The following is an 18,500-nucleotide window of genomic DNA, read 5'->3' on the forward strand; positions in this document are numbered from 1 at the left end:
GGGAGGAAGCACTGTCCTGCTTTGCTTCGCCTTTTCTCACTGGCGTCTAGCAAATAGCACTGGGCTTAATAAATCTCAGCCTAATAATCTGAGAGGGAAGGGGGGCTCTGCCACAGTGGCTTTTACCATCCACATACATACGTTTCTACGTGTGTACTCTTAAAAGAACTCCACTGCTTGAAAAAGACAAAGGAAAAAGACAAAGAAAGAAGAAAACCGGTGTTTAGTAACTTCTGATCTAGTCAACTGCCCAAATGTTTGGGAAAATCCTGAATCAGGTTAAAAAAATGGAGGTGTCTGGCACTAAACTGTCACAAAATCGAGATAACGTTTGGTTCTCCTGGCAGGGAGTGATGGGGGACAACAACTGGGAACTGACAACATACCAGCAGCCACAACTCTAACCTAAGTAGAAAAATCTTGCAGTGTTGAAGTAAAGCAATCAGCTGCTGCTACTGGTTGGTAAAAAAGACCCAAGTTACATTTCACCCTTCACCATCATCAAAATTAGATTTAAAAACACATTAAAGCAAAACAAAAACTCTCAAGTATCCAAGAGCCAAAATAAAGTCAAGTTTTACATGTGTAGTTGGGTAGTACCTAAAAAAACAAAACATATACTGGTAAAAAGCACTTATGAAAAAAATGTAACTGACTTAATAAAGGAAGTTATTTGTAGGAGGAGGGAAAAAACCCAGAGATTTAACAATAAGACACTTGATAAGCTTGGTATTTAATTCCAATCTGGGAAAGGTCTCGGAATGGGGTTTGCATAAGAGAAAGGTGTTTGAAAAGCCAGCTCCACACTATATCTATTCTACCAACTGCCTTGCTGACATTCTACTTGGAGACAAACCCAACCTTAGAGAGCTGTTTAAACAAGTTCACCCCTAAGCCTCAGGTCTAGAGAATGAAAGCTTTGTTCTCACTCAAAAGAGACGTTTGATGTTTATGCTAAGGAGACCTGTCATTGCAGCTTAATTTATGGCTGACTGTAAATACCTGAGTATCTACAAGGGCCCACCTGCTGCCCAGGAAAATGTCAAGGTAAAACTGGATTGAGTGGCATCGTTACTACAGAGCGTGCCCGGTGTTCCTAGGAGAGAAGCGTATGGACTCAGCTGTCATGTTCAGACTATCTACTAGTAACTGGATACTTCTCCTTCACCTACAGTTTATAACAAACATATAAAATCATTCTGTTTTCTTTCTTTGTTGTACTGAAATAGACGTACATGTGGCTCATTAGGGCAGGGGACGATATTTATGAGTGGTGTTTTGTATTTGCTCCCTGACCTATTTCCTATACTATGGATGAGTGGAGAGGAGACAGTGCATGTCACAGTTCTGAGCGAGAAGAGGGATAGGAATGGTTTCAGGCAACTGGGACAATGAAGGAGAAAAAAATCAGCCAGAGCTGAGAATAAAACTAATGAGGCTGAGATCAAGTGCATTTGGCTGGCATAAAACGGGTAGGTGGTAGAATAAAACAAAGATGAAAGAGGTGAGGTAGGAAGAGAGCTTATCATGTTCCAAGTAACTCACAAATGTCTGTAGCATTTTTAAGTGACTAGGATAAAAACTGTACATATAGGAGATACTAGAAGTACAGCAGGGAAGAACTGGAATATTTTACCTAGGATATTGCTGAGAGGATGGAAAAGAACCGAATGGATTCACTTAAACAAACTTATTAACTACTTAAAATGTGCAAGGCTCTGTGACAGGGTAAAGCCACGTAAAGAATAAGCCAGTTCCGGGGCGCCTGGGTGACTCAGTTGGTTAAGCATCCGACTTTGGCTCAAGTCATGATCTCACGCTTTGTGAGTTCAAGCCCCACGTAAGGCTCTGTGCTGACAGCTCACAGCCTAGAGTCTGCTTCAGATTCTGTGTCTCCCTCTCTCTCTGCCCTTCCCCTGCTCATCCTCTGTCTCTCAAAAATAAATAAACATTAAAAAAATTTTCTTTCAAGAATAAGCCAGTTCCTAGCATCAATTTTTAGGGGGCAGAGTCTGGGAGGTTGGGAGGAGCAGGATGGACAAAAGAGGAGGATGGACTCATCGACCAGGGGAAGGCAAGAGGACAAAGATCCCACACTGGAGGATGGGTCGATTTGGCTAAGAAGAGAAGGCCAAGGCCAAGAAAAGCACAAGGCATATTAGGTCCACAGCGAACAGACCGGCGCAAGGTTCCAGCCAGAGACAAGGATGGTAAGGGAGACCAGGCCAGATCAGATGCACTGTGATGCCCGGCTAAGGGTCTGGGGGTTATCCTGGAGGCCACATACAAGCAGTAGAACCATGAGATACAGAGGGCATGCTCTCCAAAGTTAAACCCAGCAATAGCATGGAGGACAAGTGAGAGACTGGAGGCAGAGACTGGTTAGCCAATTACTTTCATAGTCCTCATAGTATATGGTAGAGTACAGGATGCAGAGCATACGCTTTGGAGTCTGACAGACCTCAAGCTCAGCACTGAACCTCTCCATGCCCCAGTCCCTTCATCTGCAGAACAGGGATAAGAGTGCTCAGAGAGCAGCTGTACAGAGTAAGTGTACAAGTCCTTAGCGTAACCCTTGAGTATATGGTAAATGTTTGGTAAACCAGATGCCCTTATCACTTCTGCCATCCCGGTGTGTGACAAGGGTCTAAACTCTTCCTAGTTCTGTGGTTGTTCCAACAAGAAGAAGAAGGAAAGTCAGTTTGTGTGTCAACCTCTAAAGGGCAAGCACAGACTCTTCAGTACCCCTCTCACCATTCAGCTTCGTCCTGGATATTAGAAATGAATGCTTATTACAATTCAATTTTATCGACCACAAATATAAAATGTGATATACAAATGTACACCAAGACAACACATGATGATCTAGGGCAAGGCAGGTTCACCACAACTACTTAATAAAAAAAGACCTGCTTCAGTTTGGATTCCTCAACTCAAACATTGCAACCACCTAAAAAACTTATCTCTAAAGCGCCCATAATCTCCTCTCTCCTCCACTCACTCACTCACTCACTCACTCACAAATATCTAGGAAAAGGTAACTGGCAGTAGACGAAAGCCACATGCGGTCAAAGAATTTTTCACACGCGAGCTCCATCACCAGCATGGCTGGGCACCAGGTCTCAAGTCCCCTCGAACCCATCCTGGCTAGCTAGTTCCCTTCCTGCTTTCCTTCCCCTCACATATCCATCTAAGCCACCACACGCACACATTTTTGCAAACACCACTTATTTACTATCTCACAGATTCTGTAGGTCACAAGTCCAGACACAGCGTGACTGGTGTTGGCCAGGGCTGCCTTCTCATTCAGGGCTGGGACCTCTTTCAAGCTCACTGGTTGTTGGCAAACTCCACTGCCCTGTGGATGGAAGCCTGAAGTCCCTATTTCCCTCCTCGCTGACAGCCAGGGACCACTCTCAGTTCTGGGAGTTGGCCCGCAGTTCCTGGCCACGTGGCCCCCATGGGCAGTTCACACATGGATGTTTACTTTCTTCCAAACCAGCCAGATCACTTCCGACTTCCTCTTCTGCAATCAGCTGAGAAAAGTGCTTCCAAAGGGCTAGCATGGTTAGGTCAGGTCTACCACGACAGTCTCCCTAGGTGAAGATCAACTGATTTGGGACCTTAATTACATCTACAAAATCCTTTCAAAGCAGTGCCTAGATTCATGTTTAATAACTGGAAGGTGGTATATTCCAAAGGCAGGAAATCTTGGGGGGAGGGGGCAGAGGGTGGAGCATGGTAGGCAGAATCACCTTATACAGTATCTTTATTTATCGTCCACGTGACCTGCCAGAAGGTAAGCTTCATGAAGGAAGGCATTTTTATTTCCTTCGTCTACTGTTGTACCTCTAGCACCTATGATAGTGCCTGGCATATGGTAGGTGCTCAATAAGTATGTGTTAAAGGAATCTTCAGACCACTAGAGTAGTACTCTCTCTATATTTATTTAGCTTATTTACAGGCTGTAAATGGGACTTCTGTCTATATTCAAATTCTGGTTCAGTGAAACCATTTAGGAATTCTTGGAACTCCACACGATATAATTTTATCTCTGCCACAATTATCTGTATGGCTCTCACGAAATACAGGTCATCCATAGGTTCCATACTCATTAAAATTTATTTGTAACCTCAAAATCAATACTCTCGGCGTTCTCACGGGCATTCACACACATGTGCAGAGTGGTAAAAAACGTGAGTCGTCCGACACACGTGTTCCCGGCTGACGGTGAACAAGGGGACGACGCTCTGTCTTCTTGCTCCAGCTTTCATACAGTAAATATATATGCGTCCTTTTCATAGTATACTCTGTGCCACACTTTTCCCCTTTCTGCATTTTTTTCTCTTGGTGATTTCACCACTTAAAACGGCCCCCAAGGGTAGTGCTAAGACGCTGTCCAGCGTTCCTAAGTTCAAGACGACGGCGATGTGCCTTACGGAGACAATATGTGTATCAGATAAGCATTGCTCAGGCTTGCATTGTGGTACTGTTGGCCTCAAGTTCAAGGCTAATGAACCAACACTATATATTGAATAAGATGTCTTTAAACAGAAACACACACATTAGCAAGGTTATGCACTGACTGCCTGACGAAAATGTGGTGACCAGTGGCTCACAGGAACCTAACGCCATCTCTCCCCTAGGAGCAGTAGTTCAGTATTTGCTAATCCGGTGTTCCAGTCAACTTTACACAACATAAGTACCATGAATAAAGACACTGGGCTACATTAGCCTTGTTTTACAGATGAAACCATGAAGTTGAGAGAGACGTGAAATGGTAGCTCACAGCACACTCTATCTGGCACATCATTCAGTTTTATTTTCTCTGGAGCACTCATGACTGAGAACTGTGTTTACTTATTTATTTTCAGTCTCAGCCACTGCTACTGTCATGACAGTTACGGATTCGGGGATTTTTATCTCTCTTGTTCTCTTGGGATCATCTCCCCAAGCCAAGAACCATTCCACACACATACCCAACCTAATGAATAAAGAAATCTCCCATACGTAATTGTGTAAACATCAGGGGTGATTGATACTTTTAAAGGGAAGAGCAGTTACTTTCATCACGCTAAATTCAAGGTATTCAACAAGACAAGCGCAGGCTTGGGATGAAGTGGAGAGAGAAGAAAACCGAAAAGAACACCAGAGCTGCCCGAGGAGGCACTGTCTCTGAAACCCAGAGAGCAGGTAAGATGGTCTGGGATGGAAACTTCACAGCTCAACCAAATGCTGGCGGCTCTACCGAGTAAGGGAAAGAGAGATACGCTCCGAAATAGCATTTTTGCTTTGTGTTACATTTATACTTGGCGGAGAAGCCGGCAGGCAGAGAGAACAGGCAAGAGCAGGGACGGTGCCTCTGGAAGCCTAAGCGCAGGTCAAACCAAGTGTGTGAGAGAAACTGAGGAGAGCGAACCCCAGGAGCAGGCAGGTAGGTAGGTATTTGAACGTGGCCATGAGGCAGTGCCTACAGAGTGGGAGAGGTGCGGGCCACACTGCGGGTTTGAGGGGCTGATTCCGACCAAGGCTTTGGCATTCCCAGGCCGGGCCGAACTGATGGGGTACCAACGCCAGCAGCACTTCCGGCGTCGGAGGGACCGGCGAGAAAGGGGACTCCAAGATTTGCTTTTTATAAATACAGAGAGGAAAATTAGATAAGACCCCCTTACATCAACTCCTCCTGTAACAGACCAGTAACACAAGAATTCAAGACAAAGAGGCGGGATTCCAGAATTCATGTTCACCGCTGCTCTGAGCAAATGCTGAACAGTAAACAATAAGGATTTCAACATTAAAACAAAAGAGCCACTTCGGTATTCTAATTTAACCTTCACAAATAAAGAAGATCTAAAGCACCATGGACTGAGAATTCCATTCCACCTCAACACCCTGTACTCCTGAGTTATTATGAGAACAGACTGCAACACAATTCAACTCATGTTCCAAAATGCAACAAGCAGCTTCAACAGGACATGCCGAAAGCAGCAGCACGTCTCCTCGTTTACTGATTCATATTTTGGTAGCAAGGTTACAATTAGCTCACCGGTGGAGAATAAGCCTATTTATAACACAGCAGTCCACCTGAAAGACACAATCATCTAAAAAGGTTTTTAGAGGAAAATGAAGTGCAGCTTCTTCCTGTACTGACTGCAGATTCCCAAGGTCCTTTCGGATGAAGTCCTCAGTCTAACCTTCCTGTGTTCACAGGCACCATTCCAGCCACCTCTCAGCCTCCATGTTCTTATGTAACATTTACATAGTGCCATAAACATACCCAGAGTTGCGTAAGAATTAAAACGTTGCCAAACCAATAAAACCTAAAGCAGGTCGCTCCCTCCAGACTGTCTTTGATTAGCACAGGTACGCTGCCCGGGATACGATGTAAGAGCCTGTCAAAAGACAGAAATTAACTTGAGGAAATCTGAAACGGTCCACAAAAATATGCACGAATCAGAAGAAATCAACCACGCGGTGGCATGTGGTGCCCCTATCAATCCCAAGAGTATGTTATTCTGCCCCGTAAGATAAAAAGTAGCCCAACATTGCTCCTTCACTGAAGTCAGAAACTGTGTCTAAAAATACCTCCCAGCCAACTGGCTATCAGCAAGTTAGTCTCACAAATGTCCCAAGAAGAACTACACACACCATTTCCTTACTTTACAGAGGGAAAACTGAGGCAGTCACAGAAAGGTTAAGCAAGTGACTTGTTCAAGGACAACCTGTAAGGGAGCAAAGTTCTAGGGCTGAGACCTGGCCTCCTCCCTCCATCTGGCTCCAACCTTTAACCAGAGTAGCCATTTTATTATGTTTTAATCACATCTGTTCCAGGAGCTCTTTTAACAAAAGTAACCAGAGATTCTCTTTTTCTCTACAAGAGTTCGCTCTCACTGTACTTCAAATCCATGTCCCCTCAACAAAATTCTAAGACTTGGCCTGAAATTAGATGAAGTCTGCTCACAGAAATTCAAAATATTCCTATCAGAACCTCAAATGTCTCCCTCGTTGCTTTGGTCTTAAGAAACGAATGTCATGTTCTCCCACCACTAACAAATGCAATTGTATATTTTTAAAGACTGTTGTGGAAATTCCAAAAGTAGGCCTTAAAACCTGCTATACCCATCAAGTGGTTGCTGTTTACAACCTGGAACTCATTCTCCTTGTCACTGGCCTTTTACAAAGTCGCAGTTCATGCCCTAACAGAAACACCTATCCCTTGCTGCCCTCATGCCACGTCCAAGTACCAGGCATCAAGGCTCCCTGGCTCTGCCACTCCTCCAGCCCACCTAGGGGAGCACACAGAGGAAGTGCAGGGGAGGAGAGCAATCAACTTCTTGTTATCCCACAGCCTCTATTTTCCCAGAACTGACGTTTTACTTTCAGCCTTTTGCAACAGTGGTCTCTGTAGCATGCACTATTGGCAACTAGATGTGTCCCGGAAAAAACTGTAGTGTCTGGCCAAGAAGTTTAAAGGCCTTCGAGAATGTTTGCTGGACACACAACCTAATTTCCAATTTACCAAAAAAAGAAACTAACTCCCTATTATGCCCACCCACCCTCATCCCAACAAACATCCATTTTAGGAAGGTTACAAAAAATGAACTCTGTCCTATTCAGAACCAGTTGGATTACCAATTAAACATTCTTAACTAGGCTCACCACAAGAAAAACCCCACAGATATTACACCAAATCAACAGGGAAATGGCTGTTAAAAAAATCTTACATATATTAGGGCCAGTATAAAAAAATTCTATGGAGAGAACTGAAAAGATTTACTCAGACACATACAAAATGACAAACCTGAAGGCTGAGCCTCCTTATTTACTATCCTACTAGAGAAATAACATCATGTTACACATTCCCAGAACATGGCCCATAAGAAGGCCCGGCAAACATTATTCACGAAAACCATGATCTTACCACAACCGACGGCCTGTGTTCATACACCTTCACCATGTTTATCAGATCCCACAGCATGTTACCCATACACAGAGCAGCGAGACCCAGGAACACACACGAGGTGCTTAACAGAAGCATTAGCCAGTGAACAAAGACCCCACTGCACAGGCTACACCACTGGGAGCAAAAATCAAAGCTGGAGATAATGAACTTGTTTTTGAGACTCCAAAGTAGGATGATGTCTTTTCTTGTTTGTCTGGTTTATTAAAGAAGCCTGAACCCACCTGAGAATCATTATTTTTAGTAGAGAGGAGAGCCACAGTGCACACACTTGATCTCCCATAGCTGGAAGGTTAGGGGCTGGTGAGAAGTCAAAGCACAGGCTTTGTACATCGGGAGCGAATACAATCCTGATCGTCTCTCCCAGATCCATCTGCGGGTCAATAATCACTTCACTATAACTGCCAAATATAACCTTCATCTGCTACCCCAATGCCAAAACACATTTAAGACGAGTCTCTTAAGTTAAATATTTTTCTGCTCTTTTCTGCCCCCAAAGCCTCATAAACAACACACCGAGCCGGGTGTCCCACAGAAAAGGTGCCCACCTCTAGAGTGGGAAGGGTGGGGGTTGGAAGGTAAGGGGCGTGTGAGGGTGGGGGAGTGCGTGGGGGGCAGGGCTGGGAAAAGGGATTGTGTGGGAAGGTAAATAAGTACTGACCAAGGGCCGGAGTCGGTCCAGTGGTGGGATCTTTAAATAATCTTGGGGGTTGGAGGTAGGTTCTAGGATTTCACCTGAAAGGCATCCACAAAGTGATTAACTGAATGGGCCCCCTGGGGTGGGGTGGGGGAGGCGAGGCGGAAAGCGAATACACCTAGATGCAGATTAACCGTTCGGGAACTAGGTTTCCTAGGGTTAAAGAGATTCCACAGCCAAGCTACAAAAACGTTTAGGGGCCTGTTGGTCTCGCTTCCTCCCAACAGCTTCCACGGGGCATGTGTATGTGGGGGGTTTTGCCCCACTGAACTCAAAGGGGTTGTGCGCAGGGTAAATGTGACTCCCTTTCCCAGAACATTAGGGAGGAAGGAGAGGGAGGGGAGGGAGGGGAAGAGACACCCCAAGTGCAGGTCCTGAAGGAAAGGTTAGAGACCCCTTCCCCTGTCATCTGAGGTGCGCAAGGGCTCGCACCATCAGGGTACCTCGGAGAAGCAAAGACCCATCGCCCGAGCCCCTCAATCTTGGCGGGAGAAAAGACGCCCCCCCAAGAGCATCTGGTGGGAGGGAAGGAAGACCCCCGCCCCTGGACACGCTGAGAGGCAGAAGCACGGATCTCCAAATCTTAGGGAAGGGATCCCGCTCTCCCCTCTATGGAACAAGGGGGTGCTGGGAGCGCGACCCCGAGAGCTCCCCGAAACCAGTTCCGTCTGGAAGGGGGCTCGGGTCTCCAGGGGCCCCGCGTGAGCTCGGTCCTGGCAGGGCAGCCACGCCTCGGGGGTCTGGGGACGCCGACCGAGGGTCACCCCGACTCCTCCGCGCCCCCCACCCGGCCATATTGTGCGCGTGGGGAGGGGGCGCGCTGTAGCTAGGGGCCGCGGCGCGAGGCCTCGCCCTCGCCCGGCCTTCTCCATCCCGGCCCCCGCCCCCCGGCCCGGGACTCACCCTGGATCCCCCGGGGCCCGGACCCGCCGCTGCCGGCGAGCAGGAGGAGGACAACGGGGAAAAAGGAGGAGGCTCCGGCCGACTCCGCCATAGTAACCGCCGCCGCCGCCGCCGCCGCAGCCCAGCAGCGCCCAGCGCGCGCGCGCGCGCCCCCGGCGCCTCCCCTCCTCCCTCAGCCCCGCTCCCGCCTCCCTCTCCTCCGCCCGGCGCCGGCACGTGCGCTCCCGGCCGAGCCGGCGCCGCGGCCGCCGCGCGCGCCCCCGAAGGGCGGGGCCGGGTGCGCGCGGGCGCCCGCCTTAAAGGGGAGTGTCCCTGTTAAAGGGGTGGGAGGGGCCCGCGCCTCGGCCACCTCACGGGTGGGTGCGGAGCGCTCCGCGGAGAGGCCCGCGCCTGACACGCGGCCTCCACCCTGGCCTGCGCCCCGCCCAGCGTGCAGTTATCGGCACCGACCCCCTCCCCCGCATCGAATGTTCGGCGAGTCGCGTGCGTGTTCCCGTTCCCTTCATCCCCACTGCCGAGCCTCAAGCCCCCATCACGTCCCGCGTCCTGCCCGGGTCCTCGCAACCGGCCTCTGGCTGGGCTCCCTGTCCCGCGCGGCCGCCTGCCATCCGCCGGACGCAGGCAACCTGTGTGATCGCAGCCTGGGGGGCCCCTTTGCAGGACAGAGCCAGGTTTTTAATGCTACCGCTCAGTCTTGGTGAGGGTACTTCGGGACGCACTCCCATTCTGCCCGGAGGTAGAACCCTCACTTGATAGAACCCTTTTGGGTTTGACATTATATATCAAACGCCTTAAAATATCCATACCTGTGGACTATTATTCCTTACCTGTCTTCAAGAAATGATAGAGATGAGGACAAATATGTACGAAAAATGTTAACAGTTGCATGTTTATCATTGTAAAAAGCTGGGAACTTAAGTAGGCAATAATAGAAGACAAATAAATGCTGGCCATCAATATGATGGAGCATTATTTAGTAACTAAAAAATTACAGAAACGAGTAAGGTGAGATATTTGTGAGATAATGTTAAATCAGCAAGCAAAATACCAAACTATTTACAGCATTATTCTAGTTTTGTTGGTAATGTATAACTGTACAGAAAAAAGACTGGAAAGGAATTACCCGATATTATCAGTAAGTATTGCCAGAATATTTTTTTTTTTACTTTTTCTTGAAACATTTCAATATTTTCTAAATATTTTACAAATATACAAGTGTTGGGGCACCTGGGTGACTTAATTGATTGAGCCTCCGACTTCAGCTCAGGCCATCATGATCTCACGGTTTGTGAGTCTGACTTCGGCTCAAGCTGTGATCTCATGGTTTGTGAGTTCGAGCCCTGGCTGGGCTCTGTGCTGACAGCTCAGAGCCTGGAACCTGCTTGGTATTCTCTCTCTCTCTCTCTCTCTCTCTCTCTCTCTCTCTGCCCCTCCCCCACTCATGCTCTGTCTCTCTCTTAAAAATAAACAAAAAAATTAAAAAACAAACAAGTGTCACTTACAAATTTAGAAAGAAGTGCTTATAGAAAGCAAACTGAATCGCCCATATCTTTTTGAAAGTTTACTTTCTTTAGCTTGAGAGTTTGAACTCATGAAGAAGGCAGGGTCTTTGGAACCAGACTTCTGGATCTGAATTTTCCTTTTCTAACTAACTGGCATGAACACTCGGGCAAGTTTCTTAATCTACACTTGATCTTAGCCAAAAGGCCGAGAAGCGATTCAAGTTTCTTAATCTAAGTACAGTATGTCATCATGTGAGATCTAGGGGTGGACAGGGTGACTGGAGGTAGGGGGCAGAGTTTCCCAAATCTGAAGAATGCTCTTCCTCACCTCCAAAAGAAAAAAAGACTGCAGCCACACCCCCCAGACACAACTGACATGCAAACACACACCTGCAAAGTTACTCAGAGACACTGTCTACAAGTGGGTCAGTGGCTGGATGAGTAAACACCTTATTTTTATACTGCTCTCCCTCACTACCCCAAAATGGGCACAAACACCCCAGTCCATCTAACTGGTCTCTCAAACCCTGCTCCACCCATACTTAGGGGACCCAGCTGTGATGTGCACAGCACTGGGTTACTGTGTTAGTTTCCTAAGGCTCCCTTAACAAAGTATCACAAATTGGGTGGCTTAAAATAACAGAAATTTATTCTCTCACAGTTCTGGAGGCTAGAAATCTGAAACCAGGGTGTCAGCAGGCCCATACTCTCTCTCTAAAGCCTCTAGGGAAGAATCCTTCCTTGTCTCTTCTGGCTTCTGGTGGTTCCCAGAATCCTTGGTGTTCCTTGGCTTGTGGAAGCATTATTTCATTCTCTGCCTCCACCTTCACATGGCCATCTTCTCTCTGTGTCTGTATGTCTGTGTCCAAATTTCTCTCTTCCTATAAAGACACCAGTCATTGGATCAGGACCAACCCGAATCCAGTATGAGTTCAACTAATTTTAACTTGATTACATCTACGAAGATCCTGTTTCCAAATACGATCACAGGTTCTGGGTGGACATGAATTGTGTGTGTGGGGGGGAGGGCATTATTCAATACAGTTACCTTAACCAAACCCTGCAGTTGAGGAGAGAAAACTAACCCCTCAGGAGCACATTGCTGAGGCCAAGGAGAAGGAACTGTGCTTCCCCTAAACTTTGCTGAGTGCTGCCACTGTGGCTGCAAGACCCAGGAGGAACCAGTGGCTGCTTTTCTCCCAGACAGCATGGTCGGCTAGATAACCTGAATATACAGCCTGGAGAACCAGAACCCTGGGGCAACAGCCCAAAAGCCAGCTCCACCATCTCACTTGATAGCATTTGACTTTGGGCAAGATACTTTACGTCCCTAAACCTTGATTCTCTCATCTGGAAAACGGAGCCGATGATAGTTCTATGTCGCAGAGATGTTGCGAGATATTGTATGTAAAGCACTTAGCATAGCCTCTGACACACAGGAAGGGACGTAAAAAGAATAGCTGTGATGAGGATGAGGATGATCTGACCTTTACTGCAATCCTGTGAAGTGGCTGAGGCATGTCAGTGTGTGTGCAATTTACAGGTGAGGCAGTTGAGAGCTAGGGAAGGGAAGCACCTTGCCCAAGCTCACGTATAATTAAGCGCTGGAGCCACAGCCTACTTACTGGTCCTGTGCTCCTTTGACATCATAGCATCTCATGCTTTCCCAGGAACTGGTCTCCAAGAGCCAGCTGAAGGTGGGGAAATTAGACTGGCAGGGGTGTGGGACGGGTTGGATCGTTCACACCCTATTCCTGAGAATTTGGCACACCCCCTCAAATTAGAGCTTTCCTAGATGATGTGCCTACCTTCCCTTTTAGGTCCTGAGCCGAGCACTAGAGAGCCCAATCTATCGGTGTCCCACTCACAGATCGGCTCTCTGACCATCCCTGAAAGTTTCAGCAAGGTGTCCATTTCTGTAAAAAAAAAAAAAAAATCTTCTGTGAAGATTTCTCCTTCATCTTAGGACTGGACCCACATCACACTCTTTAAACTCCCTGTCTTCCCTGTCTCTGGACTTTGTCATGGGATTCCCTGGAGCTCCCCAGCCTCCAATGACTGGACCATCCAGTGTTACAGCTGCCATCTTAGTCACAACGCACCAAGACGCTGTCATCTTAGGGGATTTGGCATAGTTTGCCTTGGTGGATAGCAGGGTCATTAACCTCAAGAAAGTAATGGCTCATCTTCATTCATCCATTCTACAAGCACGCATGGAACATCTATGGTATACAAGGTGCAACATGTAAACTTGGAGAAGTCGTGCTCCTTGCCTTCATGGAACTTACAATAATCAAGACAAGCATTTCTAAAAAGGCAACATGTGATATATGCTATAACACACACCAGTAAAGGGGCAGTGGGGGCACTCAGGAGGGTCTGGATGCTTCAACGCTGCAGGGACAAGCTGAGGAGGTGGGAAAGGTTTCACGGAGAGGCCATGCTACAGTTGACTCTTGGAAGATCGATGAGTGTCCCCTAGATAGATAGGAGGCTTGTGGAGGCAAGAGAAAGCAGGAGGTTGTTCCCCGCAGAGGGCGCGGCACAATCAAGATACTGAAGTAAAACTGCCTGGCATTTAGGGGAACCATCAGCGGCATGGCAGCACACCCAAAGGGTGCAAGGTGAAGGGGGCCGGTGGTGGAGCTGACAGGTAATGTTGAAGAGCTAGACAGATGTGGAAACATACTTTGGAAACATAGTTTTCTTAGCAGGGTTCTAAGCAGATGGGTTGGTGTGTGTGTGTGTGTGTGTGTGTGTGTGTGTGTGTGTGTGTGTGTGTGTGTTTTATTATATTTGTGTTTTAGAAAGACCACTTTGCTGAACCAAATGAACTTGAACTTTGTGCTGGTGGTTGGAGGAAGGCAAGGCTGGTGGTAAGGTAAACCAAAAAGGAGACAATTCCAGCAGTCCAGTCAAGATAGGGGGACCTGACCCTAGGCAGCAACACTGGAGATGGGAAAGAAATGTGAGGGCACCGGGTTGGCTCAGTTGGTGAAGCATGCAACTCTTGATCTTTGGGTTGTGAGTTCAAGCCCCGCACTGGGTGTAGAGATTACTTAAAAATAAAATCTTTTTTAAAATGTTTATTTATTGGGGCACCTGGGTGGCTCAGTTGGTTAAGCAACCAACTTCGGCTCAGGTCATGATCTCACAGTTTGTGAGTTCAAGCCCCGCGTCGGGCTCTGTGCTGACGGCTCAGAGCCTGGAGCCTACTTCAGATTCTATGTCTCCCCCTCTCTCTACTCCTCCCCTGCTCACACTCTGTGTCTCTCTGTCTCTCAATAATAAATAAATGTTAAAAAAATAAAAAATAAATAAAATGTTTATTTATTTATTTTGGAGAGAGAAAGCACATGCAAGCAGGGGAGGAGCAGAGAGAGAGGGACAGAGAGAACCCCAAGAAGGCTCCATGCTGTCAGCGCAGACCCAACACAGGGCTAAATCTCATGAATCATGAGATCATGACCTGGACCAAGAGTCAGCTGCCTAACCAACTGAGCCACCCAGGCACCTACTTAAAAATAAACTCTTAAAAAAAAAAAAAAAAGAAATATAGGTTCAAGAGATTTGAAAGAGGTGGAAGCTATAAGATTAATTGGATGTGGGAAGTGAGGAAGAGGAAGGAAATGGGGATGGCCCATATGATTCCAGGATAATCTGGCTTGGTTGACTGGATACTTGGTGGCTCCATTCAGCAGATTAGCAAGAGCAGGTCTGGGAGAAAGATGAGCTCCCCATTGGGTGTACAGAGTTTGAAAGGCCTCCTGTAGGCACCTGAAGCCATGGAGATATGGATTTGGAAGCATATCATAATTGTTCAAATAGCTTAGGGGTGTTGCTGGAAGTATAGCAACACTGGCAAGAAAGAGGAGACAGAGAAAGAACAGTCAGAGAAACAGGAAAAGAACTTGGAAAGAATAGACTCATGGAAACCAAGGCAGGAAAGGGTTTCAAGAGATCAGTGGTTTCTTTTTTTTTTTTAATTTTTAAATTTATTTTTGAGAGAGAGAGAGAGACATAGCATAAGTGGAGGAGAGGCAGAGAAAGAGGGAGACACAGAATCAGAAGCAGGCTCGAAGCTCTGAGCTATCAGCACAGACCCAGATGGAGGGCTTGAACTTGCGAACTGTGAGATCATGACCTGAGCTGAAGTCGGACGCTTAACCAACTGAGTCACCCAGGCACTCTTAGGTCAGTGGTTTCTAATGTTGAGAAGAGGTAAAATAGGATGAGGAACAAAGAATGTCTAAGATTTGATTACTTGAAGCCCGTTGGTGATGCTTACCTGAGCAGGTTCAGTGGAACACGGATGGGGTGGAGGCCTAACCTCAGGGGGCTACAGGTGAAGGCGAAGTGAAGGCTTAGAAAGACTGTCATCTGTTCTTTAAAGAACTTGGCTGTGACGGGAGAGGGAGGTTTGGATTTCTTTCAGAATGACTGACCAGTTTCCCTGAGCAAACCTTCTGCTAAAGAAGCAACTCAAAATGCTTAGTAAACTACCAAGAAAGTATAGAATACTTGAGTCAAAAATGAAGGAACAAAAAGAGGGGAAAGTAGAGCAGCAAAGCTGGCTTTCACCTTGAGAGCATTTGCTTACCAGGTGAACTTGAACTTTGGTTTTCAAAGGCAAGGGAACAGAAGACAAAGCCCAAGTGCCCAAGGTGAGGAGACTAATAAGCAACTATCTGCACAAAAGTGACCCACAATGGGTAATAATATACTAGGTTGAAGGATGAACTAGAAATAATTGACTCCCCCAGGAGATAGGCAAGGAAAATTGTTGGACTTGAACCTTGGCTCTGAGTGAGAATGGGGGAAAATCTTCCCTGAGAATTCTCAACCACAAGCTGGCCTGCGTGATTGAATTTCATTCCAGATTCGCCCTACCTGGGTGATGTGAAAAACTGCACACTATTTGGATTCAAGTAGTCCTGTGCTGGTGGTACCTCCTGATTGTACCTGGAAGAAAGAAGAGCAGATCATCTCTAGAGGAAGCCACCTTCATCTCAAGCTACAACAAATTCTCACAGACAAAATTGCAAGAAATATAAGCTCTGTAGTCAAAAATCCAAAAAGCAACTAAATAGGGCCAAGAGAAAAATAGAAGCTGACTTAGAATTGCATACAATAGTTCCCCCTGTCCACAAGGGATGTGTTCCAAGACCCCAGTGGATGCCAGAAACTGAAGATAGTACCAAACCCTTTATATACTATGTTTTTTTTCCTATACATATCTATGATAAAGTTTAACTTATAAAGTAGACACAGTGAGGGATTAACAACAATAACCGACAATAAAAGAGAGCAATTTATAAAAATATACTGTGATAAAAGTTATGTAAATGTGGTCTCTCAAAATATCCTATTGTACTGTACTCACCTTTCTCCTTGTGATGATGTGAGATGATAAAATGCCTACAAGATGAGATGAATGAGGTGAATGATGTAGGCTTGTAATGTAGTGTTAGGCTACTACTGACTTTCTGACAATATGTCAGGAGGATTGCTTGCTTCTGAACCATGGCTGACCAAGGGTAACTAAAACTGTGGAAAGGGAAACCATAGATTAGGGGGGCTACTATACTCATAGAAAACGTCTTTCAAAAATGAAGGCTAAATAAAAAAATGTATAAATTATATATGAATTCACGAGTACTTTATTAACTGTCAGGTATTTGCTAATAGAAGAGAAATAGATTATTTAACTTCCAGGTTAAGAGAAGGAAGAAAATAGAATGAGAAAAATAATCAATCCGAAAGGAGGCAAGAAAGGAAAGCAAAAATATAATTTTAAGGTAGGATGAATAGAAAACATAAACAAAATGGTGAAAATAAATTCAAATATATCCATGATTACAATAAATGTGAATGGGCTAAATAATCCAATGTAAAGACACAGATTTCCAGCCTGGACAAGAGAGAGAAAAGGAGATTTCCAGAAGGATACAGAAGGTCACAGGAGTGTTTGCTGTGTTTTGTTGGTTTAGTAAGAAGGGAGAGATTGCAACTTAGACTGCAGTAAAGGAGCCAAGATGAGTTCAAAGATACTGTGGAAGAAGAAGGAGTAAGTGATGGATCCAGAACCTACGGTGTATGGGGAACACAGGATCAAGATTCAGAGTAGCCTTGGACAGAGGGTGGAGGAAGAAGGTGAACTAAGGGAGTTTATAGGCATGAGAGGGCCACCTGGATATTCTCAGCCAAACTGCAGTCATGGCCCTCTGTTGTGGTACAATATGGTCAGGAGGCAGGATGGCATATCATGGTGGGTGTGCTTAAATAAAGTGGTGAGCATTTGTAAAAGCCACTGTGGAGAATGGGAGTGGCATGCAGGGACATTGAAAAGCAGAAAGGGATCACCAGAGTGGCACTGGGGCCCGACCAGGGTTTCAGAACCTAAAACTATGTTCTTAACAAACTTTGGTACAGTTTCCTCTGGAAATACTTAGCAGTCCTGGGTGGGCAGAAGAGGGGACATTTGGAGGATGAAAGGTGAGAAGTAGGATGATAGGTATTGGTAGATGAAAGATGGGACAGAGAGTTGAGAGAAGCAGAGGGAGGGCAGTGTAGGAATGGAAGGCACCTGAATGTGATATGGCTGGTGGGTGAGGATGGGAGTCTGGCCAGAGAGGCCAACCTGAAAGCCCCAGACAACATCAGATACCCGATGCCATCAACCATGTGCAATGGTCCCAGAGGATGATGCTGACCTCTGGTGTACTGGAGAGAAACTCTCCCCTGGCTTTTCTCACTCGCTGCTCCAGAGGCCATTGCATGATTTTAGAGTTTTTTCTTTAACCCTCACACTGACCCTGTTCCACTCCAGTGCCTCCTTGGTAAACAGGCCTGGTGCCCTCAGCCTTGATGATTCATGCTTCAATTTCTATGTGAGCATGCCCAATGGCCAAACAGGATGGTTCTCCTGGTCATTCTCCTTTTGTTGGGGACCTCTGAGCTTTTGCCTGTCTGGCCCCCTCTTCTCCACACTCTTAATGAGACTCCAGTTCAGAGCCTCATACCACACATCCCTGGTACTGCTAGTGCCACAACCTCTCTGCCGCCTGGCCACCCTCCCTGTGGTCACCAGGCACACCGCTGCACATCCATGTCCAAGAAAGCCCCTTGCACTTTGTCATCTACCTTCCTGACAGCATATAGCTCCCTATTGCCCAAAACGCCAAGCCAAACCCATGACATTCTGAATCTGGAGGAGATTTTAGAACTTATTTTAGTCTGATCTCATTTTACAGGTGGAGGAATTGAGGCTCAGAGAAGATAAATGACTTGTCCAGGATGGAACCAAAACTGGCAGTCAAGCCCTCTACCTGAGGAGAACTTAATATCCATCCAGACTTACTTAAAAGTAGAGCACAGAAAGCGACCACTTATTCTCCTAAGAGCTTTAGATGGATGATTTGTTTTATTTATTTATTTT

General features: G+C 46.4%; 1 protein-coding gene and 1 long non-coding RNA gene across 5 annotated transcripts in view; both read right to left on the reverse strand.

The window, feature by feature from the left end:
- The window catches only part of ACVR1B (activin A receptor type 1B), a 34,788-nt gene extending 25,060 nt beyond the window's left edge, over positions 1-9,728 (reverse strand). Inside the window, exons 1-3 of one of the 4 annotated variants that reach the window (XM_058742713.1) lie at positions 9,561-9,687; positions 8,185-8,333; positions 6,278-6,392 (exon numbers count right to left, since the gene is read on the reverse strand). Coding sequence is in view for 2 of the 4 variants with exons in the window: in XM_058742714.1 (XP_058598697.1) it covers positions 9,561-9,651 (91 nt within the window). In the remaining 2 variants the exon portion in view is untranslated. Of the gene's footprint in view, positions 1-6,277; positions 6,393-8,184; positions 8,334-9,560 lie in introns of all 4 variants that reach the window. The other 3 variants (XM_058742712.1, XM_058742714.1, XM_058742710.1) reach the window with 3 other exon arrangements.
- A 1,961-nt stretch (positions 9,729-11,689) lies between these two features.
- On the reverse strand, positions 11,690-16,837 carry LOC131519578 (uncharacterized). The gene is made up of 4 exons (XR_009265705.1): positions 16,446-16,837; positions 15,953-16,024; positions 12,871-12,978; positions 11,690-11,943 (listed from the first exon to the last, which is right to left on the reverse strand). It is a non-coding gene; the product is annotated as an uncharacterized LOC131519578 (long non-coding RNA).
- Positions 16,838-18,500: the final 1,663 nt, after the last annotated feature.

This window comes from Neofelis nebulosa, chromosome 8 (assembly GCF_028018385.1).
Source record: "Neofelis nebulosa isolate mNeoNeb1 chromosome 8, mNeoNeb1.pri, whole genome shotgun sequence".
Lineage (NCBI taxonomy): Eukaryota > Metazoa > Chordata > Mammalia > Carnivora > Felidae > Neofelis > Neofelis nebulosa.